This window comes from Delphinapterus leucas, chromosome 10, assembly GCF_059928025.1.
Source record: "Delphinapterus leucas isolate spDelLeu-1000000601 "Yukka" chromosome 10, BTC_Dleu_Yukka2, whole genome shotgun sequence".
In the NCBI taxonomy this organism is placed as follows: Eukaryota; Metazoa; Chordata; class Mammalia; order Artiodactyla; family Monodontidae; genus Delphinapterus; species Delphinapterus leucas.
In genome coordinates this window covers 93,859,370-93,884,318 of record NC_143138.1, presented here as the reverse complement: position 1 = coordinate 93,884,318, position 24,949 = coordinate 93,859,370, and the positions used below count along the sequence as shown (strand labels likewise).

At 47.5% G+C, this 24,949-nt stretch overlaps 1 protein-coding gene across 1 annotated transcript; it reads right to left on the bottom strand.

Moving 5' to 3' along the window:
• Positions 1-871: 871 nt before the first annotated feature.
• Positions 872-24,660, bottom strand: EDEM1 (ER degradation enhancing alpha-mannosidase like protein 1). The gene is made up of 12 exons (XM_022572499.3): positions 23,993-24,660; positions 18,557-18,629; positions 15,148-15,251; positions 13,799-13,970; positions 12,378-12,561; positions 10,545-10,719; positions 8,870-8,990; positions 8,226-8,396; positions 6,324-6,397; positions 4,763-4,859; positions 2,658-2,861; positions 872-1,179 (listed from the first exon to the last, which is right to left on the bottom strand). Exons 1-12 carry the CDS (start codon positions 24,508-24,510, stop codon positions 1,090-1,092), a joined length of 1,983 nt encoding a protein of 660 aa, XP_022428207.1. The 5' UTR covers positions 24,511-24,660; the 3' UTR covers positions 872-1,089.
• Between the last annotated feature and the right edge of the window lie 289 nt (positions 24,661-24,949).

Here is a 24,949-nt window from a genome sequence, read left to right as displayed (position 1 = left end):
GTTTCCAGAACCTGCCTGATATCCATCCCATGCCCCTTTCGCTGTGGTCACACCATGTAGCAATACAAAACAAGGCGGTTAAAATCACAGCAGCAGCTGTGACATCCAGTGGCCCAAACCAAAAGAGTATAAGGCACCCATCAAAAGCCTGCATTGCACAGAGAAATGGCTCAAGGATGCCAGAAAGTCATCTGATCATTTCTTTCTCCCTGACTTAGCTGATTGGCACTAGACACAGGAAACAAAAACGAAACAATTCCAACCCAAACATGGTCGGAACTGATAATCCTTGGTTAGTAAATATAAGACAGATGAAAGCTCAGACGATCATAGGTATTTTTCTCTCCCTTGAAAGGCACCTGGTTCTGAAACTATGGGAGATCCTCAGGTGAGTTCATAATAAATGTAGAACACCATCCAAAAGATCTACCTGTTAAGCTCTTAAACTGTGAGGCGACAACTTAAGAGACTGCCTGTTAGAATTCGGATAAATTCGTGAGCAAATAACCTGTCAACACTGTGACGAACTGCATGGGGCGCAAATGCATAGCTGGATGATTTTTCCCCATGTGACCGACAATCGTGGGTGGAGACCTGGGAGACAGCCCAATTATCCAATCAGAGAGAGAGGATGACAAAATGCAGTAAACAGGGATGTCAGGGGAACCGCAGGCCCTGCTGCACAGAAATTCATTCACATTCCTCTGGCAGAGAGGCGGCCAGGCAGCGGTCGACAAGCGCCGGCAGAGAAGACTCGACGGATTCCACAGTAGGAAGGTCTGGAGATCCAGCCAAAGAGGCCCATCCACGGTGCACAGTAACATCAGCACGTCGTAAGAAGCCAACTCCTACGTACCTTCTCACTTCAAAGTATATCCTTAAGACAAACAGGGCATTTTATTGAACAGAAGAGAAACGCTAAAGTATCCAAGAATCTACCAGGTGCGGCTGGGGAGCTGGACAGAGATTCCTACACCATCGTGGACAGCCAGACGCCTAGCCTCCTCCACTTCGGACTGGGTCTCAGCCTGGCCTGGGTTCAGCTGTTTTAGGTCCAGTTTCAGATGAGGCCACACAGGGGAGAGCAGATCAAATCAAGCCAACCATCTGGTCAATCTGTCGCATGTAGACGCTCTTTAAGGGCAGGGAATATCGCCTCTCGTCAGGAACACGATTGCACTAGAAAGAAAGTAAATGAGGGACAATTCGAATTTTGAGTTAAGACGCCATGTGTTAATTCCTCAGATGTGACTGGGTGACCTCCCCTGGGGTTTCTCATCCTGGCACTGTCAACACTTGGGGCCTGTCCCGTGCACTGCGGGATGGTCAACAGCATCCCTGGGCTCTCCCGCTATATGCCCCCTGCCCCTAAGCCCCAGCTGTGACAACCAAGATTGTCTCCAGACATTGCTCAATGTCCCTTGAGGAGCAAAGTCACCTCCAGTTGAGGACCACTGATGTAATTTAATTTCCTCACTTCACAGGTGAAGAAATGGAAACCCAAGGAGGCTAAAACACATGCACCCAAGTGAAGAGGGGCCGAGACTAAAACCTGCACCCCTTGGGTCCTCAATCCACCCAGAATCACAAAAAATGTTTTAGCTACTTGAAAATACTGTTGTTTTTCTGAGTCTGTTGCTCTTCTCATCCACAGCTAAAACCTAAATGCTTAAGAGTGTTACTTATTTACTTATTTTTTTAAATTAAAGGCTTTTTTGCTTTTCTCTCTCTCAAAGGGGATTTAAGTTTGAGAACCAAACGTGCTGCCTGGAAAGTTTCCACATATATTCACACTCTTCCTCAAAGAAACATTTGCTCGCTGCTCTGTACCTGAACTCACACGCCCTGCTCCTCAACTTTGCAAGATCGAGACTGACAGGTTCTTCAGTTGGTCCCAACATCCCCCACTCGTGCTTTTTGTAGGTGCTGTGCCTTCTGCCAGAGCGTCCCTCCTGGGAAGCCCCCCCTCATCATTCCAGGAGCTACTGAGAGGCAACCTCCTGAGTGAAGCCCTCCTTGTTTTCCTGGCAGAATAATTCCTCCCTCTTCAGTGTTTCAACAGCACTTCACACAGCCTCCTACTGACAAGCACCCCGGGGGAACCGGTCTCTACACTGGGCCCTGGGCCCGTCCAGCACCAGGACCCCTCTGACCGGCCCGCATCCCCGGTGCCCGGCACAATGGAATCGGGTCTATCAGACAAGTGTCTCCTTCAGTACAAATCCGGGCTCCACCACGCGGCTCCACCGTGTGACCTGACCCTCTCTGTACCTCCCTTTTTCTGTCTGTGAAGTAGGGATATTACGATACCTACCCCTCACAGGGCTGCTATGAGAAGTTAACATACTTAAGCATTTAGCACAGTGCTTAGCATGTGGTAAGCTCTATAAATAAATGCTGGCTATGATTATTCTCTCTCCTTCTGTTTTACCCTTTCCTCTCAATCACGCTTTGTTCGCTTAATCTGCACTCCATGGCCTAATATAAATTTCAGGGTCTTATCTATAGCTACAGAAATGGCCTCTTTCTGAAACTCTTCTCAAATTACCCAACCTGAGTGTGCCATGAATATTCTGTCAGACACTCTGGATGATAATGTTATGAGTAGTGTTTTCTCTTCCTCCAATTGCAAACCACCCCTGGAGAAAGCAACTTACATTGGAGCTGGAGTTGATGACTTTTAGCTCATGAGGTCTCGGCCTGTGCCCCGACTTTCCCACTGGGTCCCGCCCTCCCTCTTCAGAAAAGAACTCCTTCCAGGGTGACTCCCGGAGATGTGCGTCCACAGATACAATGTGTCCCTCAGTTGTAAACATGTATCTGGTTCCAGATTTGTGTACTGGATTCTCCTCATCAAAGAGCTAGTAGAAAAAAGAAAAGAAAACAGACACAATTGTAGCAGGTTTGGAACCAATTCATAGGGCGGCTGAGTTCAGACTACTTAGGGACAAGAACCTGCCTGGCTCTCAGGCCAACTCAGGCTGCGGGGCGGAATCCCCAGTTGTGTTGAAATTCAGACGCCTGGACTTCCCCGATCCCGCCCAGACCTAGAGATTAGAAAGCCCGGGGCTAAGACCCAAGCACCACTAATCTGTAAAAGCCCTAGATGATGCCCCCATGCTCTCCGGAGAGTTCCAGCGCTGGAATCCTGGAACTACCCCCAGCTCACACCCACCTAGGCCTGAAACTGAAAAAGCCTGGAGAGAAGGAGGTCCGTGGTTTATCCTTCACCAGGTCCCCAGGACCTGACACACGTGCCACCGCGTAGCGCACTCCTGTGTGGGCTCTGAGGGCACAGGGCACCCCAGGCAGTCCTTCCTTCAGCAGCGGGCATGGGGGGTGGAGGAGGGCGCAGCGGGGGCATCTAGAAAGAACCCCTAACCCAGGCATGCAGTAAACGATGCATGAGGAAGAACGCAGAACTCTTAGAGACGGAGGAAACCTCACAGGCACCTCAGGTATTTTACAAACGAGGGAGAACACTTGGCACAGCTGCTCCGTGTTCACACGGCTCCCAGGAGGAGAACAGGGTCGGCCTGGGTCCTCCCCCTCCGCCACCACCCCCCCAACCCTGAGTTCTTTCTACAGGAACACCTTGGGGGTCTCCTCCATTCATTCGCTCCAGAGCTTGCCCCATGAATACCCCGGACCCCACGGCTGCCGGACGGGATGCCCGCCAGGCTCTCGGCAGCCGACCGCACTGGCCGCACTGTGCGGTGTGGGAGACCTCGGTGCCCACAGGACCTGGTGGCAGGACCACGCGGCCAGAGGGCGGGCACACCTCCTCTGCCTGCCACGAGAAGTGACACCAGCAGCAGTGTAATCTGAGAGGACTAGACCGGGGCTGCCGAAACCCGGCTTTGTACAGGACCATGAGAGGCACCTGTCAACATTACAGGCTCCTGAGCCTGCTTCTGAAGATTCCCATTCAACATGGCTGTAATCTTAACAGTGTGACTCCAATCCAGCCGACCCCGGGGCTTGGGGACCACTGAACTGGATAAAACGAACCTATCACTACTGATGGGTATCTCTGGATCTCGGCCTAAATTCTCCACGCTGTTTCCCCACCAGGAAATCCCAACCCTCTGAGCCCTGAGAAAGTATTCTTTTGCGTGTAGCCATACGAGCCAGTGACAGAGGGGAGGAGAGCGGCCAGGTGCACTACACAGATGCCGTGCACGCCCGTGGCCAAGCAGCCATGCGGAAAGAGCACTGGACAAGGAATCGGGCCCAGGGCTCAAGCCGCGGCTCTGCCATGTCGTCACCCCGAGAACCCCGGCAAGTCACCTGACCTCTGGCACTTCCCCTGAGAGGAAGAATGAACGCTGACTAGATGATCTCGAAGGTTCCTTCCAGGTCCAAAACTTCAGTCTCTCCCTAAACACGTACGGACGTGTGTATGGACAGAGACCCGGCCGGACTGTGGGTCTCACTGAGAGCGCCCAGGTCAGGGGGGAAGTAAGAGCTGAGACTCTGCGGTCTTCCTCAGGGAAGCCTCGTGACCACCACACTAACGAGGGTCCCCCAGGAATCGTTACCTGCACTTCACACAACGTGTAACCCAAAGAGTGTCTATGTGTGTACTCGGCACTGCCTCCTCTACGAGGTCAGGAACCACGGAGCAGACAGCAACGTGCCTTTGCTCCCGACAGTACTGCGCCCCTGAGCCAGCGAAACGCCCAGCCTGGAGCAGCGCCTGGTGGCGTATGTTAGATGGAAGGCGGAGGAATGCTCGCTGTCAGCAGAATGGGGCACATACCAGATACAAGTATTTACAGGTCTCGCTGAGGAAGAAGCTCTCCATCCGGTCCTCTTTGGATTTGTCGATGACATGATGCAGCGTAGCATAGCCGCACCTACAAAACAATCATCCAGTGAGGCCCGCCTCTGCTCCTTCCCACCTGCTTGTTAACTGAAGAGGCAGAAGTAGCCTATTCACAGAACAACCAAGGCGTCAAGCACCACGTGAGAAACAAATTAGGGTAGGTTTAAGGGCTGTCCTTTCTCAGCCTAGATTGTCTGCAAACTTCATTAAAAAGTGGTCTGGCTGCCGAATCATCAGGTTAATGGTACCGGAAGGGGGCGGGGGTGGAGGAGAGTATTTGCCAAAAGCATAACAGGACACCAAGAAAATGACTCACAGCAAATTCAAAAGGACTGATTTAAATTTCGTGTCCCAATACTTGTATAGACTGACTAATCATTTGATAGTCTAAGACAATATTTTGAAAGAAAATACTCATGATATTATAGCTAGGTAAAAAAAGCACATCTCAAAAAACTAAAATAGAGTTTTTATACGTATATACACACATTATAGATTTATATATAAATATATAAAAGAGTATAAAACTATATACTTCAATATATAAAAGAGTACAAAACTATATACTTCAATATATAAAAGAGTACAAAATTATATACTTCAATATATAAGAGTATAAAACTATATACTTCAATATATAAAAGAGTATAAAACTATACACTTCAATATATAAGAGTATAAAACTATATACTTCAATATATAAAAGAGTATAAAACTATATACTTCAATATATAAGAGTATAAAACTATATACTTCAATATATAAAAGAGTATAAAACTATATACTTCAATATATAAGAGTATAAAACTATATACTTCAATATATAAGAGTATAAAACTATATACTTCAATATATAAAAGAGTACAAAACTATATACTTCAATATATAAAAGAGTATAAAACTATATACTTCAATATATAAAAGAGTATAAAACTATATACTTCAATATATAAAAGAGTATAAAACTATATACTTCAATATATAAGAGTATAAAACTATATACTTCAATATATAAAAGAGTATAAAACTATACACTTCAATATATAAAAGAGTATAAAACTATATACTTCAATATATAAAAGAGTATAAAACTATATACTTCAATATATAAAAGAGTATAAAACTATATACTTCAATGCTGATGGTAGTTATCTCTGCAGGTGGAGATTACAGTGATAATATTCTACCTCAATATTTTCTATATTCCATGAACTTTTTAGTATATATATTATTTGTATAACAGGGGAACTAAGTTACTTAAAAAGAGCTCATATAGTCTGCTGGAACCCTACAGGAATAAAGGTGAAAAATAAATTTTAATTCCCACTATAATGGGCAGGTTCTACTACACAAAAAGTAAGCAATTTCCCTACAAAATTAACATTAACGACCTGTTCTAAAAAGTAAAATGCAAAATAGAATACTATTACCTCAGCACAACTCAAATGAAATCAAAAGTGGCCAAAAGAAAAAGGAAGGAACTTAGAAAACTAACTTGACTTTTGTGTACTTTTCCAGACTCTGCAGAATGTCCATTCCTACATGGAGGTAGAAGGGATTCTTGGTTGCCTAGAGAGAACACGAGAGAATGTGATCCAGCGGGGGCCTGGAAGACACGCCGTCAACACACATCGCGGTGATTGCAGGACGGTCCCGAGGAGATGAATCACTGTCCAAAGGTAGGCACGGGCCAGTTCACTTTATCCTGAAGGGTCGCGAATGTTACAGGATTAAGGTGTTCTGTCGGTTCACATCAAAGCGCACCTCCAATCTGCTTAACTTGAACGGGGAGTGGGGGGGGGCAAGAAGATCTGCCCCAGAGCACATCAACTCCCTGCCTTTGGCTCTCGTGATCCCCATCATGATCAGAAATGAAACAACGCCTCAGAACACAGAACAAATCCAGTTTCTGTGTTGCCTCAGAACTGGCTAGACACTTAAGCTGCAAGCACAGGGAAACAGGACATTGCCCCTGTTCCACCCACAGCACCATGAGAAGGGCTAGGGGACAAGAAGACTCTCAAAGTATCTAAAGAGGCCTCCACATGCTGTGCTCTCTAATCACCCTAGGAACTCAGTCCCTAGGTTGTTGCTTCCTCTTCTGTCACATGCTCATAGATGGTTTCGTTAGGGGAAAAAGAAAAGTCTCTGGGAAGATGAGACTTTTATCCCAAAACTAGTTTGAAAGTTGGGGATCACCTATAATTCGTGCCCAGTGCCAACCGTGCAGCAACAAAAGCAAACGAGCACAGGGTCAGGGCACACGGAGCAGCTTCCGAAGGCAGGGCCAGAAAGCCACAGATTTCTCTGGATCCTAAGAAAGTAGTCAACATGAGGAAGAAGCTGCAAGAAGAAAGAAGCAGTGACAAAACAAAGAGGCATCAACCCAAAGGCAACAGACCTAAGCTTAAGAGGAGAACGCAGCCAGCACCCGAGTGTGTCACCCTCGCAGCGTGAGTGGCCGGACCCTACCCTGGGATCTGGGATCCGGGAGGCAAAATCAGAGGCTACCTCCCCACCCCTGAGAGCTTACATACAACTCACAAGGTCTCTCTACACCTGAAGTCAGTTACCAGTTGCATAGGATTTCTCCCTTTTTCAGAACAAATGGCAAGGATTCGGTGCTAAAAAAAACTATGGAATAAATCTAAACTACTAATCCTACTACCAGAGCTCATGAGGTCTCCTTGTGAGGGCCTGCCCACTACACGTGTCTGCCGAACGCACGGAGGGCCAGCTTCTTGGAAAGTGAGCAGCTCGTGCTGCTGAATTTGCGAATGGCTGACAACTCTCGATGTGTATATATGTATGGCACGCCCAGAGGTATAAATATCGCCCTTAAACCGTCGGGGAGAAGATTCTTCACAGTTAGAGTGACATTTCCTCTGGCATTCAAGTAATTCCACAAAAGAGGAACACTGTATGTGTTTTTGAACGATTAAACAAAAGTAGGCACTCAGGCAATCCCAGATGATTCCCTTTCCAACTAAGAAAAATAATTTTTCTGTCTGAATACTTTACACAGACCAGGGTTCCACAGTACATGAGAACAGAAATGCATCCCCCAACAAGAGTTGTTTGGTCAAATAAATTTGGAAAACAGAGAGTACCAAATCTTCCTCTTGATTGAAGGATGTGAGAAACAAGCCCTGCAGTAAAGATACGACTCAGCTTTGCAGAATGTAGGGCAAACGCGTACATGACCGCAGACGTCTTCCCTGTCCCGTGAGACCAGGACAGACACTGAGCGCTAACAAGGCTCTGGGCCGGTGGTCACTCTAACGGTCGCTGTGAAATAACACTATTCCCCACCTGTCAGCAAGTGTTCCCTACGAACCAACTGCTACAGGTCTTCCCAGCATTTCAACACAAACTACTGTTCAACAAGCTCTCGTACCTGGTAGAGGAGATACGTAGACTCCACCAGCTCAGGTCTCAGTGGATAGAAGAGCACGTCGGGGGCCTGCAGCTGCCAGTTGTACCTCTCGGGGAGGGCCCCGTAGCGCTTCCATATGGCGTAGTAGAAGGCGTGCAGGCAGATGGCGTCTTCCACGTCTCCTATCAGAACCTACAGGGAAGGCGCAGGTCACCAGGCTAAGACACTGTTCTCAGAGCGGCAAGACGTGACACAGGCCCTGGGTTTCCCCCTCCCCACACTGGTCACCTGACCTACAAACGTGGCTGGAGACAAAACCAACCCAAAAGGAGCTTCCCAGACAGACCCCGCACCCCCCATCTGGCCATCAATGCCAAAGCCCTGAGAACTGCACAGGACAAGAGGCTAGCTGTACTCGTGAATGGAGAATGGACAACTGAGACATGAATCACCCAAAAGTCACACACCGTTACTTTTCTGGCATGGCTTTGCACTGGTTTAGCGTGGAGTAATGTCCAAAGAGAATAGTGGGGATGTACTGTGCTATTCACCTCCCAAATCTGAAGGAGCCAGAGAATGTTCTGGTACCATAAAAAGAAAACAGAGGGGGGAGAAAGCCCTTTTCCACTGACTGCTATTGCTTAGCAAACAGGACTGCGAAATACCTGCAGTCCTGGGAAGAACGCCTGCAGAGAGTCGATCCACGTGTTCATCAGCTGCCCGCTGGACATGTTCACGTTGACGTAGAGGGGCGGGTCCCCTTCCCCCTCGTTACAGGCTTCCCGACTGAGGAGCCACGCAGAGCGGCCGAAGGGGAAGAAAGAGGAACAGCTCAGGCTCTGTCCCCCCAGCAGCCCCTGGCAGTGTCACTTAGATGGAATCAACATTAACCTTTTCTCCTCACTCATTCTTTAAACCTTTGGAGACAGGCTGCCTCTACCTCTCAATACAAGACTCTAGCATAAGATGACACTTACTAAAGGATAAAAGTTCTAAACTCAGCCATGGTAACACATTGGGATTGCACTGCATTTTGCAGAAAGCACTTTGACAATCAGGTTTGAGAAATACTTCCACGTAATTTGGTATATAGCATGGGTCAGTTTTGACCTGAGTGGCGAAGTCTGGTTATTTCTGCACACACAAAAAGAGTCTCTTCTCTAATAAAATCCTACACCATGGGCCTGGAGGAACACCTCAGAGCAAGAAGCTCAGTGATTACTACTAATTTAGTAAATTCAGGGGCTTTAAAAATCGAAAAGGATTGAACTCTGGCCAAACAGCCTCTTACTAAAACACATCACTTGAATGATCCTACAACAGCTAGGGTAGAAATGGGCAGGCAACTAGTAGCTATCACTTGCACTGGCCACTTAACACACACATGTGCACAAGGGAAGACCCAGGGAAGACAGAGGTGGCACCAGGGTCGAGGCCTCTGCAGCTTCGAATGGCACTTCTCTTCTGCCATCCTGAATGCACAACTGACAAGTGGCAGACAAAGCTGTTTTAAACAAACACAGAGGGAAAAGAAGGTGGTAACTGTCCTTTCTCTCATCAAGTATAAAGATCAATCCCAACTTCTTTAGAAAGTGAAAGAACCAATACAGCTGTGCCGCATTACAGCTCTATGTGCAATTAAAACCAGCGAAACCTAGGGATGTGTCACTCTTGTGGCAGCCAGTCTCCAGGCGGCCCCCAGTGACCCCTGCCTCCTGGCTGTCACACCCTTGTGCAGTACCCTCACAGACTACATCAGCCCTGGTCTGTGTGACCAACAGTGTCCAGCAGAAGTGCTGGTTGTCATTCTGAGGTTAGGGCATGAAAGCATATGGCATCCATTCTGGTGGCTCTCTTTCCATCTCTCTCAGATCACTCATTCTGAGGAAGCCAGCTGCCATGAGCTGCCTACAAAGAGGCCCATATGGCAAGGAACTGACACTTCCAGCCACAGCACGTGAAGAACTGAAGCCTAGGAGGGGACCCTCCAGCCCTGAGTGAGCTGTGACAAGGCTGCAGCCCTCACCAATAGCTTGTGGATGACCTCGTGAGAGCCCCTGGATCAGCCCAGCTGCTCCTGGCTTCCTGACCCTCAGAAAATGGGTGAGATAATGTTTGCTGTTTTAAGCCACTAGGTTTCAGGGTAATTTGTTACGCAGCAGTTAATAGCTAATACACCTCTTCACCACCCCCTCAAATGACTAACAAACAACTAGGAGGCAGTAAAATGAGGGCAGAGACCAAAAGACCCTGTGAATCTATGTTGAGAAAAATACGAACATTTCACAATACATTCTATTTGCTTGACGGGACAGTAAGAGAGATGGTGAGGAGACATACCCTCTTCTTAAGTAGTTCTGAATACTCTTATATACAGCATTAAACATTTCTAGGTCTTCTTTTTCTCCAAAGAGAATGTACGATTTCAAGAGGTATTCATAGAAGGAGTCCAGTCCGGCACCCAAGCCACTCTGCTTTCCGACCCAATGGCCCGTCTGAATGTTCACAACATTGCCTGTGAAAACAAGCAAGCTCGTCAGGGCCCCCGGGTGGGGGGCAGGGGGGCCTCCTACTTCAGCCCCACTGCTCCTCAGCACTTTCGTCCCTCACAGGAAGAGGAGGGATGAATGCGTGGCCCTCTCGTCTTTATCGGTCCTATCAGCAGCATGCACGGCCGGAGCTTCCTGAACATACAGTGTTTCAACACTGACACAAAAATGGGGAAACCGTTTAATGCACAAGAAAACTAGGCTTGTCGTGTTGTTTTTCCAGATTGACAATGCATTTCAAAAGCCTAAAGGGTGTTGTTCATCAGAGAATGATGGATTATATAATTTACATTATCTGTAAAATGGAAAAAAAAAAACAAAAACAGAAATAATCCGAATGTCCAACATCAGAAGAGTTAATGGACTGTCATATAGATTTTAAAGACAATAACTGTGAAAACAAGATAACAACTTGAAACCACCTGCAGGATTTGCCAAATGAAAGGCAGAATAAAAATATCTATATTATAATTTGAAAGTATACAAAAGTTGCACATGGGGCTTCCCTGGTGGCGTGGTGGTTGAGAGTCTGCCTGCCGATGCAGGGGACGCAGGTTCGTGCCCCGGTCCGGGAAGATCCCGCATGCCGCAGAGCGGCTGGGCTCGTGAGCCATGGCTGCTGAGCCTGCGTGTCCGCAGCCTGTGCTCCGCAACGGAAGAGGCCACAACAGTGAGAGGCCCGCGTACCGCAAAAAAAAAAAAAAAAAAAAAAAAGTTGCACATAACAGGCTGCAAGGGCCTATGGAAAATTTTAAAGTTGACAGTTTGGGGTGACACTGGTAATGGGGTGACGGGGCAACTGTTTTGTTTCTACTGTTATTGTTAAATACAAAAAATTTGTAAATAAATTGAGGAAGGAACAGTAATCGAAGATCACTTCTAAAAAGCAGTGCTTTTGCAATGACACTCTAGGCTCCAGGACCACCAATCCAGTTCCTTCCTGATGACAAAAAGAAAATATTTCTCAAAATAAGACAAACAGTTACAAGAGGCAAACAACCTATTTTAAAATAACATCTCGAGCTAGTAAACTACTGATAATCATTGAAGATAAATAATGAGCACATAGGGGTTCATTATTCATTATACTTTTTCCTACTTCGCTATGTTTGAAATTTTCCGTAATAATTTTTTAATAACATCTTGATCAAAATTCTCAAGGGAAAAAAATAAAATCTAATACAGGTTTAATCTGGGCTTTTAACCTACTACCACATGCCGTGATTTTTTGAAAAGAGGAAGTCACTCTACCAGTTAACTCTAAACTCCTATCTTTGGAACCTTATACTGAAGCAATATAATCTACCTCCGAGGCAGTTCTTTCTATAGCATTGAACAATCATTTTCAAGTGGAATATGCCAAGGGATTCAGATCAGAAGGGAGCCCTCAAAGAGGAAGAGCATTATTCTGTCCCATCAAACCTTCCACCCACCCTCTAAGTGAAAAGTCACAGGGAGAAATCAGATGTGGCAGACACTGAGGGAGGGCCCTTCTCTCTGAGCTGTCAATTTTCAGGTTCAGTGGTACAAGGAAGAAGGAGTGGAAAGGAGGGAGGGCCCCAGAGAAGAGGAAAGGAAAGGGGGCGATGTGCACAGTGCCAAGGGCCTCACAGGTGCCCCACACCTAACAATCCCGTATCGTTGCTCCGCAGGTTCCAAAGGGCTTTCACGGCTCGCCTGGCCACCCACTCAAACGTGGAATCCCCCAGCAGTCGACTCAGAATCCCAAATTCCACCAGCAGGGAACCAGCGCCGGCCGTGCACGTCTCATTATTGCTGTCAGGAGGAACGCCTGTCTTTAGATTCACCTGGGGACAGGAAGAGACAAAGGATTTGTGGCAGAACTCAAGGAACCCACAGGGCTAGAAGACCAGGTTACAGCGACCACACTCCACTAATGAACCAAGCTCACTACAGGGGGAGTCAGCCCGCTGCCTCCCACTTTACATCCAAAAGGAAAATGGGAGTAAGTTTAAGACACAAACAAGACAGCACGAACACCAGAGCCCTGTGTTATTAATAAGAGCAAGTCTTGGGGGAATCATTGTAACGCTATTCACTAATCTGCCTCTTCCCAGCAGGTTCTCTTCATGGTGACGCAGCACCAGGCTTTGGCACTGGGGGCAAAGGCAAGCTGTGGAACCACGTAGAAATTTTAAGTGAGCTGCTATGAACTCACTCCTGCTCAGCAAACATTAACAAATCTTGGACTGGGAGAGAAATGAACCCAGCGAGCAAGTGACAGCCTGTTTGATCACCGAGGCTCAGTGGTCTGGCAATTCTCCACTGGTTGCTGACCCAAAGGCTGACTCAATTCTCAGAGGGGTTCTGGACTCAGTAAGTCAGATGCCACAAAGACAGAATCTCATTCCAGACCTTGCATTTAAATCAGCAGCTAACTTACTGGTCTGTAAAGGCTTTATTTGAAAGATCCACATGAAGTGTCCAAAAGAACATTTGCTGAGCTCCTACAGCGTACATGTGGGGAAATGGACCCAAGTCAGAAATGAAGACAAACTGCCCCCACTGTTTTGCAGCAGAGGATATAAATCCCACCTGCAAAAAGGGTTAAGAATACAGAGCACAGGAACATAACTTCCTTAAGGGAAAGGATTAAGTCAAATATGTCACTGTGGGCTTCCCTGGTGGCGTAGTGGTTGAGAGTCCGCCTGCCGATGCAGCGGACACGGGTTCGTGCCCCGGTCCGGGAAGATCCCACATGCCGCAGAGCGGCTGGGCCCGTGAGCCATGGCCGCTGAGCCTGTGCGTCTGGAGCCTGTGCTCCGCAACGGGAGAGGCCACAACAGTGAGAGGCCCACGTACCGAAAAAAAAAAAAAAAAAAATGTCACTGTATGCCCAGCACACAACAGGTGTCCAGTAAATGCTGAATGAATTAAAAACCATTTCTATCATATTTAGGGCCAAATTCTCTCAAGGACATGGCTTTCCTCTTCCGCATCAGCCCCACTCCTTCCCGCAAATAAATTCATCAACAAAGAGTTTTAATTCGGGAAGGTGGTGAGTTGTTGACGCCGTCTACCTACCCGAGGGTAGGGGATCCCTGTCCTGGTGTTTTCAAAGGCAGGGAGGAGCCGCACGGCCAGGTCGTGAGCCATATGCAACAACTCATTATCATAATCCTTAATCGTCATGTCACCAAAGGGCTGCTTGGAGTCAGTTATTATTCTGTGGGCAGAAAGAAGGCTTCCCAGGACCCTAGTGACAGGAAGAACAAAAGAAGAATAAAATCACGTTGGTTGTAAATGTGTACAATGCAGCTCAGAATGACAGAAGCAGGCTTGAATCCCCTATGGACTTGGCACTGCCTGAAATCAGAGGGACTGGACTTAATGACCCCCTGAATTTCTTTCCAGCCGTGATAGTAAACGATCAATTGTTAGCTAACAGCATTATGGAAAGGGAGAAAGCGAACCATTCTTCTGAGGCTACTGAGAATAATCCCACTTGAAGTAGTAACAATGTTTAGTCATTTTCATCATCTCATCAGAAGGGAGTATCCTAATCATTCCCAGAATAAATAACACCTTTTAGTATGAATAAACTACTCTTGGTTTCTCTCACATGGGGAAAAAACTTAGCAAAATAAAAAACAGAAAAGAGCAAGACAGCAAACACTAAGTAACTTTTGTAGTTCTGGCTGCCAAGTAACGTCAAATTCTCCAACTTCTGCTAAACAGGCAAGGTGGGGAAGAGAAGGAGAAGGAGAAGGAGAGAATGACCCGACTGAGAGGCAGGCGCCCCCAGCTTAGATCTCACCCTTCAGCAGCCACGAGTTCAGGTCCCCCTCCAATGAGGTGAAACAGATTGTGACATTTTTCAGAACAAATGTTTTCATAACTTTAATTTTAAATAAACGCTACATCTGGAATGTTATGCAGTGATACAACTTTCAAAGTTTAAATGGAATAGGAAGGCAGTCGCAATCTATCAAACTAAAAAGGCAAGGTATAAAACATGAGCCCCGTACATTAGAGGGAGGGAGAGGGAGGGAGACCCAAATGGTCAGCAGTGGTTTTCTGCAGGCGGTGGGTGACAGGAGAAGCTATGATTCCTTCAGAAATATATAGGGGTTTTCCTAGGACACAGTGGAGGAAATGAGACCAGACATAAAGTGAAATAATGAGAAACTCCTTTAAAGGGACATCTATCTTAAACCTGCATTACAATGTGTCTTTCTATTTGGCCCCAAATATAATTAATGAAATGGCAGTTGTTTCAGTTTTGATCAATGCAAAGCAGATGAAAAAGGGACACAGTGCCCACAAGGTCTGCACGGACTCCCTACCTGGACCCCAGGGCTGGTGGACCCTCCAGGAGTTTTCTCCTTACACACCCAAAAGCAGCCTTCAATCCGTTTGATGTACTATTTTACCTTATCGTGGCCTCAAAGACTTGGACGGTGGAATCTTTGTCAAATGACACTGTGTTGATCACTAACTTGACTGCTTTCTGGAACTCGGATGAATTTCCCATTATCTTTAAAAAGAGGAACACAAACCATTACAACGGCCTGAAATGACACTGAGGCTGCGTGATCGCAGGAGCTGGGCCACTTCATCTGAATGTCTGTACGTGTGGTTTTGCCACTCGTGGGAGTAGGAACACAAAAGGCAGAAGAGCACAGTTATCTCTTAGAACACATTCTGGGACAGACGGCAAGCCCATTTCCACCAAACTCAAGCATCCTATCTCCAAGTGGCAAAACTGTGTCAGTAACTCCTCATAAAATCATTAGCAGCCCTCCTCGTCCTGCCCCATTCTCCCTCACCTTCTGTCTGATCTTGTTTAGCATGCAAGGCATTACACTTCCAGAAACTCCTGAAATGAGTAACAATAAATCCAAAAACTGAAGAAACGAAAAACATGGCTTTCCCTCTGCTCCTCAGATCATGCGACAGCTTGGGTGCTTAGCTCCCAGGAGACCGAAACATCTGGAAAACTGACTCCTTGCTTGTTACCCAGATGTCTGAACACTTTGGGAAATAGTGGTACTATCTTTTGGAGCACAGCATAAGACCAATGACATTCAAAACAAACAAAACACACAAATAACCAGCTCTACGTCCTTTGTAAGAAATGTTCTAGAATTAGGATTCCTATTTTGGGTGTGTGGATATGGTATCATTCCAAGCTTCTCTCTTATATGAAGTGCAAATTGGACATAAAATTTGATAAAAATAACCTGAATAGAAATGCTTTCATGCCGTTCAAAATTTTATGACAATCCTGGCACTATAACAATATCATAAAGACAGCCAAAAAAAAAAACAAGAAAAAACAATTTCATTCAGACACTACTTATTTCAAGTATGTCTTATTTCCTAGTGTTTATTGATCTAGTGCATCTTTTTTTCTTTTTCTCCCCCTCATTGTTATTTTGCTGTTACATGCAGAGCAAGTACAGACGTTTCTTTTCTGGCTTTCGGTTCTTTCTTTTTAAAAGATTATGCGATCATGCTGCAAGTTGCATCGAACAGTCAAGGGAGTGCTATCGTCCAAGGGTTTCCAAAGCACACCTGTTAAAGTTTGTTTAAAATGTCAGCAAAAGAAAAGGGAAACGTCAACAGAAGTAACACCTGAAAAATAAGCCTGAAGTGTACCTTAAAGACCGGATGTTCTACAATGAAAACCACAGAGATGGGTCTGTTTCCCTACAGATGTTCACCAGCAGCAAACTCTGTTATAGCAGCTGCAGGCGCTGATATGATCTCAGATCACGTGGAGGACGGCAAAGGAAGCCAACAGCTTTCAATGATATATTGTAATTTGCCATTTTAGACAGCTATGGAACAGAGTAACGAGGCTCTGAAATCGTTCACTCAGGCTCAAGAAAAGCTGGACTGGGTTTCTTTACTTCTCAGAACTTCTCAGAGCCTTTAAACTGCTGGTGTGCATGGTGGCTCTCCAGTAGTGGGACAGACTGGTAGAATTTCTCAAGTTCATTTGGGAACAGAATTCTTCTTTGAGGGAGAACACCCTTGGAATCTGTGTTGGGAAGTGCCAGGTTACTAGAAATTCATTTTCTTAACATGTATTTGCCCTCCTATCATGTATCAGACACCATGCGGTATGGACAGAGTGCAGTGACTGTAACAGGGACAAGGTCTCTGTACTTCAAGAGCATGGCAGACGGATAAAAAGACACAATGGGGCAAAAAGAGAGAGGGTCGGGGGAAAAGGTGTGCTTTCATAAGCTATATATGAGTCTTGGGACTTTTTTTTAAGCAACACTTGTAGCCTGAGTCAGCCGCTGGTCCCCTCAACAAGTTAACTCTAATCAGGGTGAACACACCCGTCCGGGCACATTTTGACCAGTGATGGTGGATGACTGACAGGGAGTAGCAATCACTTCAGAAGGAGACATTGGGAAACTAAACTGCTGTGCAACTACAGCCTGGCAGAATGAAACCCCGGGCTCTCTGTTAGACCATGAGCCTAGGGGAATTGAGAAGGACCGCTCCAGCTCTTCCCAAGTTCCGGTAATTCTACTACTAGCAAGATCTGGGACAGCTGTAATGCAAACTTAGCTAGCGTTACCCAATTCTAACTCCTGACAGCTTCAAACTCTGTTTAAGGAAAGTTAAAATGCAGGATTTGGAACCAACTACAGTACAAATTTTCTTACGGTAAAGGTGTGCCGGACAACGGAGGAGAGCAAAGAGGCAGTAGAATCGTGTTTACTAAGGAAATTTTTCACCGCTATGCTGGGATATAGTCCCTTGCTGTGTTCTACAGCAAAGGGTCGTGAGGCACACCAAGCGCACACGGCAGCCTGGCAGTAAGAACCACGCATGGTGCCTGACGGCCTTCCACGTGCTTTGGCTCATCTGTCTAGAGGCCTCCAGCTGCCTTGAGGGAAACCAAGGGCTGAGCATGTAAAGGCTGCTCCTGAGCTGGCAGCCCAAGTCTGGAGGGGGTAGTGTCCACAAAACACGGACAGCAAATAAAACAAGACTGTTTACACAGAGGGTCTCTGAGCAGGGGCTGGAACCAGGGCTCAGACTTGATTTTGGGGAGCCAGTAGCTGGGGCACATTTCAGGGGATCTGGTCCCCTGGAGATCTTGAAATCCTGAGATCCTGTCTTTTACTTCTGAAATCTTAACTACAGTAACTGTATACTGGTTCCTTTAAGGAATAAAATAGTGGGGACCCTGCAGAAAAATAGGTTTCCCCCAAAACAATCACATTTTCTTTTTTTTAAAAAAACATTTTTTTTTAATTTATTTATTAATTAATTAATTTTTGGCTGCACTGGGTCTCTGTTGCTGCGCATGGGCTTTCTCTAGTTGCGGTGTGCGGGCTTCTCATTGCAGCGGCCTCTCTTGTTGTGGAGCACGGGCTCTAGGAGCAAGGGCTTCAGTAGTTGTGGCACACGGGCTCAGTAGTTGTGGCTTACGGGCTCTAGAGAGCAGCAGGCTCAGTACTTGTGGCGCACGGGCTTAGTTGCTCCACGGCATGTGGGATCTTCCCGGACTAGGGCTCGAAACCGTGACTCCTGCATTGGCAGGTGGATTCTTCACCAGTGCACCACCAGGGAAGCCCAACGATCACACTTTCTCCTCTGCTTTTTTAGGGGAATCACATTTCCCCTCATCTAACCTTCAATGTTCTTCTTGCTCTCGGCATTAAGCTCATTAAAATAAACAATAGCTATCAGAGCTATGAATACATGTTGAGAATCACGTTTCCTGGAATTCTCATCCCTGGGGGAAAGTAAGGGTAATTAACTCCAAAATATCTTAATTAATTTTTAAAAATAATAATAAAGCTGAACACTTACTGCAAGTGTATCCAACGCATCAACAAGAGTCAGTGAATAATTCCCTAGGACATCATTGATGTTCAGATTTGAACTGAAAAAGAAAGAAAATTAAAATTAAACAAAGGTACTTTTTTTTTTTTTTTTTTTTTTTTTTTTGCGGTACACGGGCCTCTCACTGTTGTGGCCTCTCCCGTTGTGGAGCACAGGCTCCGGACGCGCAGGCTCAGCAGCCATGGCTCACAGGCCCAGCCGCTCCGCAGCATGTGGGATTTTCCCGGACTGGGGCACGAACCCGTGTCCCCTGCATCGGCAGGCAGGCTCTCAACCACTGCGCCACCAGGGAAGCCCTAAACAAAGGTACTGTTAAAAGATAAAAGAGACAACAAAACCAAACACTCATCAGAAACTAAAATGGCTGGAAACTTATTTATTCAGGGACTACTGTGGGTGGATCAGTATGGCAATGGTCCTTCTGCCTCACAAGGGACAGTCTCTATAGTGTCACAGAATAGCAGAGACACACACGCTTATACTATAGTGGAAAGAACACAAAACAGGAAGTAAGGAAATGGGAAACAAGAGTCATTGCCCTCTCCAAGATACAGTTTTAACAGCACAAATGACCTTTCCGTCCAGCTTCAAAAAGCTCTGATTTCGAAATCATTAGGAATGAAAAAGGAGAGGCCCTGTCACATGACCTGCAAATAAAACTTTAATACAGAAATCAGACACTGGCGCAGATTACACACACAAAGCAGCAAATAAATACCTCAGTTACAGGCTCAGTGTCACTCATCTGTCCTTGGGGTGGGGGAATAAATTAACTGCTTTGTATCATTTTTTCCCTAACATACCACCCAAAGAATCCCCACCAGCTCCATCAGTTGTGAGGAGCTGTTGTTTTACCATGAACCAAGCCAGGGCTTCTCGTAACTGCAGCTGCATTAATGATTCTACCACACACCTCCTGCCCCATGATCAACACCAGTCGCCCACTCTGAAACAATCTTAAGACACCAACTTCAGGGCTGCAATGAGGGTAGCTGACAGCTCTTTATAGCACTAAAAACGACAAAGATAATACTAATACATCTGGGAAAGGTGGGGACGGAGAAATAGTGCAAGTCATAAAGTCAGCTTGACAAATTCTAGGGAGTTCAGCTATTCCTGTCCCGTTCCCACAAACCCAGAAAGCAACTGCAGAAGCTTGAAAAGATTTGAAAGTAAGGAGAGAAACGAAAAAGATGAAAAAGATGTAAGTCAGGAGAGAAAGAGGATGACTGTCTCAAGATTATGTTTATGAAAAACCACAGTGGAAACACCCTAGTTTTATCTTCAGCAACTGATTCACCGTCATTATGACGTCTTCCATCAAAGCCCAGACCACGTTACCTGCTCCGTGGCTCTCTCTGATGGGTCCTGTCTCACTTCCCTGCGGGCAGCATCTCCGTGTTCCTGTTGCTCGCCCCGCTCTCTGAGAGGCCTCCTATGTGCCTCAGCTGGGGCGAAGTGGGCCCCACGTGAAACACACCTCACATCCGATTTTACCTGAGCCTTTGTTTTAGGCTGATTATGTCACTTAATCTAGGACAAAGAATGTAGGGCAAAATTGTACCTCCTTTTTTTTTGAAACAAACTATCTAGAAGGGACGATCTAGGAACCAGGGCTCTCACATGTCTCTCCCAAGCCGCGAGGCCAGCACACCACACCTGCTGAAGAACCGCACCTGCTGCTTCTAGCTGTCGGTTCTTTCTGAATACATGAATATGATTGCAGAAGGTCCTCTGAAGACGAGAGCTGTGGGTTAAGCTCAGCCCTTCAAGGGCAGTGCCAGCCAGAGAGGATATAGGAAGTGTCAAAAGCTGGAGGGGAAGGCCAAAGGAGATAGGGAGATCCTCAATGCTGCCCACTCAAGAACATTCTACTGAGCTTAAATATTTACCTCCACTGGTCTGCTGCTCAGAAACCAAGAGCTGCCTCCAACAACCCATCTCATCACAAAACGGGTCCCTCATCACTTAGCCTCCAGGCTGGATGCTGGGTGAACCCCGTGTGACCACCCTCCCCTGTGGGACACCCTCCTCTGTGGCGTATCACCCTTTCCACCTGCACCAGCCCTGGAAGGGAGGACTAATCTGGAGCACTGCACTCCTTCCCATGGTTTACTGTGCTTTTCCTTTCAGGCTCTAACTACAACGGACCCAGTTTTAAAACACTTCTCAATAGAACGCCCAAGCAGCCACGACAAAGAACAATTATAAGAGTTGGCACAAGAAAAAACGTGTTTGTAGTAACTGGTGGTTCCTTCTCTCCACTCGGGCAAATCCACTCAAAGATCTAAGGCGTTCATGAAAACACTTCCAAATTCTTTTCTACCAGATTGTTACACACTCTTTCAAAATGTGCCAAACTAGAAAAAAGAAAAATGGGGAGGGCAGGAAGGAAACAGGAGACTCCACAGAAGCCTGTTGGCCTAACAGCACCGATTATCGGGCATCCATTGAGGCCAGCCCACCGTCCAGGCGAGACGGCGATCCGTCTGTCCTGTGCAAACCTTCTTGATCTATGGCCAGCCTGACCAAGAACTCAAACTTCAGGTACAAGGCTGGGTTCAAAAGTGCCCATCTTTCCACATAACCAGCTGCCGAACCACGATGGCTCTCCACTTAAGTTACCCTGTGTGCCTGTTTGTGACATTCACCCCACGCTGCATTTTTAAGGTTCTTATTACCCCCACACAGAGAAGATGGAGAAAACTATGGCCTTTCACAGAAAATTTCTGGCGACGCAGCTAACATAATGCTAACATAGCATGTTCAAAATTAAACGCATGTGTAAGAAAGAAAAAAAAAATTCCACATATACTTAACCTGTAACAGCTGTTCAGAAATCTACCTGGTGCTGTGTAGGCACAGAGGTAATATAAGAAACAGTCCCTGTGTTCCAGGGATTGACAATCTGGGGAGACAAGACAAAGGGAAAGGAAGGTGAACACACAACAGTACTCAAGTCTCACACGATATTAAAAGGTGGAAAAGCAGCTCAAAGGAAAGGAACCGAAAAGAGAACTGAGTAGATCAAGGACAGTCATCTTCAAACAGTTCAATGGCGTCATGGAAAATGACTTGAGCCTGACTCTGAAGGAAGCCAAGATTTTAGGAAGAAAGGGGAATGCAGAGGAGGCCATCTTAAACTAGGGGTGCCTAGGCATGAGTCGGTTTAGGGGCCAGCATCAGTTTGGTTTGATTTGCTTTTTTGTTTGAACAGCAATATGGTTGGGGAGAAAACAAAGAAGGGTCATGCACCCGAGGTCTGAACTAACGTTATTATTCATGAGACTGCAAAATTTCAATATCCAATCTTACTTGAAGAAACTTTTGAATTTGGATCCTCCAACCCAAATCGGGGATGTGAGAGGAACTGAGTTTACATAGTGATTTGTAGCTGGACAGAAACGTTTGCTATTTTTAAAAAAGTGTTCCGGTTTTATTTACTTCATGTCAATACTCTTCATCCTACCTCCAGTCAAACAAGACAGGTAAAATAAGCCTCAAATAAACGTGACTAAAAAGAGAAGACAGGCACATTTAGCACTCATGCTTTGTTTCTGTACTTTTTACATAATATTCTAATGGCTAAGTTACTCTCTTTTTTAAGTGAGTCATTAGAATTCACTTGACAGTAATCATTAGAATACATTTGCTTAAAATAAATATCTGAAAGACTTTTTATTACCAGTTATTTATTTCAGGGATGTAAATGTGGCCTGCTCTTTTCCTGAAAACACTAAAGTCTGAGAGGAGTTAAGTGAAAGGAAAAGGACTAAGAAAAATTAACTTTCCACTCTTTACAAGCGGCCAGCGTGAGGGTCTACTCAAGGCTACCATAACCCCAGAGCTCTTTCACCTTCTCAAAGACACCAAGGCTGACCAACCGAAAGGGCACAACCCTTCCCACATGGCATCCCCTCAATATCTCGAATTCCATCTTTCCAAAAGCAGTATATCTGTCTCAAAGCAACCTGACCTCAACTTATCCAGACTGTCACTGAACAGTCAAACCAAACCACTCGTCAGCAGATGTCCTCCCCAAGCAAAGAAAACTAGAGAAGCAAAACAACTCAATTTCCTAAAATCTGGAAAGGCCTAGTACTCTTTTTTTTAAAAAACTTACTTAAAATTTTTCTCAAAAAAAAAAAAATTGAGACAGAAAATACATTTCTATGTATAAAGGCTGACACAGTGAAACATGAAAAATATAACTCGTCAGTTTCCTACAACTTTAAAAAGGCCAAGTCTTTTTTAAGTTAACCTGGGATGTCCCCCTGGCTTCACTAAAAATCATGCTCTCCAAATGCAATTTAAGACAAGAATCTGTAGATAATCCAACCATTTTTAAAACTCCTTAAGTCCCTTTAGTGTATGGGCTTCCTTTTTAGGACCTAAGGACTGGACTCTACTGCTTTTCATCAGGTGAAGGAAAACACAGGCCTCAAATGTCCAAAGGGACCAAGCAGCTCAACTCCTCCACTGCCAGCTGAGGGGAGCGGCCGAGAGAAAGGCAGTCATATCCAGCCTAACAGGGTCAGTGTCAAGGCACACCGGTTCCCTCCAGCTAGGAGGTCCTTGGCTGGGTGTGCTGTCCTCTTGGACTCTGATGTCAACAGCAGTAACCCTTGAAGCTCAGCCTCTGCAAACACGGCTGATGGAAGGGGAAAGGCTGGTAGATCTTCCCTGACAGCCCTGCCACCAGGGTGGGGGAATTTATGGAACAGACCCTACAGAGCAAGGAATGTCATCTTGAGCATCAGGACCCCAAATCTGGGCCACCCAGCCTCTCTCTCTCCCTTCCACCTAACCATCCTCAGCCTAAGGAGCCACCCCTGTGACAAAGGAGAAAGGCTGTAGCCCTGCTCTGCCTCGAACTCACTAGGTGGCTTTAGAAAGTCCCTTCTCAGGGTCAACTCCTGAATTTTTATATCTTTATACGGTAAAGTTGGAGTTGGCTAGGTGGAGGGAGATAAGCGCCGTTTCGAAGCTGCGCTTACAAGGGATTTCATTTTGATTTGACTTTCACTTGGAGAAAGGATTGGAGACGGAAGTCTAAGGCCCCCCCAAGCCACCCCTCGGTACTGCCACTGTCCTTTCCGGTCTCTGGGCCTCAGTTTCCCCATCTGTAAAAGAGACTGCGCTGGCAGCTGTCCAGTAACAGAGATTCCAGGAGAAGCAAGAGAAGGACAGCCACCGGGCCGTCCACGCAACCCCCAGCCCAGGCCGACCTCAAAGGGGGTCGGTCAGCCGAGGCGCAGGACGGGTGGGCGCTGCCCCCAGGACCCTAAACGCCCGGGCACCAATGGGGGGACCCGGAGGAATGAAGGCTGCACCCGCCGGGAGAACGGAAGGAAGCGCGTGCGGCGCACGGTCCTGGGCGTCGGGCCGGCGCGGGCTACTCACGGGTCCCCGCGGTCGGGTCCTCGGCCGCGGCAGTGGATGGGGTTGAGCTCGTCCTCGGGGAAGGCGTGCGCCATGTAGTTGTCGTAGCCGAACACGAACATGCCCCGCGCCAGGTCGCGCATCTGGGCGCGCAGCTGCGGCGGGAAGGCGCCGCTGTAGCGCTTCTCATACTCGTCCCGGCCGCGGCCCCGGCCGCCCAGCACGTAGCCCCAGTGGCCTGGCCCGCAGACGTCCGGCCCGGGCCGACGCGGAGCCCGCCGCCGCCCCGCCGCCGCCCCAGGGACCTGCGGCTGCAGCCACGATGGCCCCGACGGCCCCCCGGGCGTCCCGGGCCGGCCCGCGGGCCCCGAGGCGGGAGACTCGGGGCCGTCGGGGCCTCTCAGGCGCTGGAAGCCGAAGCTGAGCGGGAAGCGCTGGTAGAAGCCCATGCTGGGCCCCAGCCCGAAGACGATCCACAGCACTCCGTGGAGGCCAAGCCGGAGGAGCACCAGCCCCAGGACGAACGCTCGCCATTGCATGGTCGCGCGGGCACCGCGGGCATTATTTACAAACGCGGGGGGCCTTCCCCGCCGACCACCGCACCCCACGTCCACCCAGTAGCTCCGCTCACTTCCCCTTTAAGGAACTCCCTCGTGACGCACCAGGAACTGGCCCATTATCCCCACACCCCCAGCACCTCGGGCCCGGGCGGCCAGGCCCCACGTTCGCCCGCCCCGTCGCCCGGATTGGCCCGGCCCCGGCCCGGCCTCGCGGGGCGCGGCAGCTGACCCCCTCCCGCGCCATAGGCCACCCGTACGTCTCCAGCGCCGCGAGGCCCCGCCCTCCTTCCGCCCCGCCCTCCTGGCCCCGCCCCCTGGGCGGGAGGATTCGGATGGGCTGGCGTGGCGAGTAGGGACCGCTCGGGCTCCGGACGAGGGAACTTTCAACCAATGGGAGCGCGGCACGGGAGCGGACGGC

What these genes read in the sequence shown, in the direction of transcription:
- EDEM1 (XM_022572499.3), bottom strand. Translation starts at nt 24,510, where the DNA reads ATGCAATGGCGAGCGTTCGTCCTGGGGCTGGTGCTCCTCCGGCTTGGC. An exon ending in CAGAACTACTTAAGAAGAGG is followed by an intron (nt 8,991 to 10,544) that starts GTATGTCTCCTC and finishes GTGGCTCCTCAG; the next exon opens with TCGGGAAGCCTGTAACGAGG. An exon ending in CCTGTAAATACTTGTATCTG is followed by an intron (nt 2,862 to 4,762) that starts GTATGTGCCCCA and finishes TTTTTCTACTAG; the next exon opens with CTCTTTGATGAGGAGAATCC.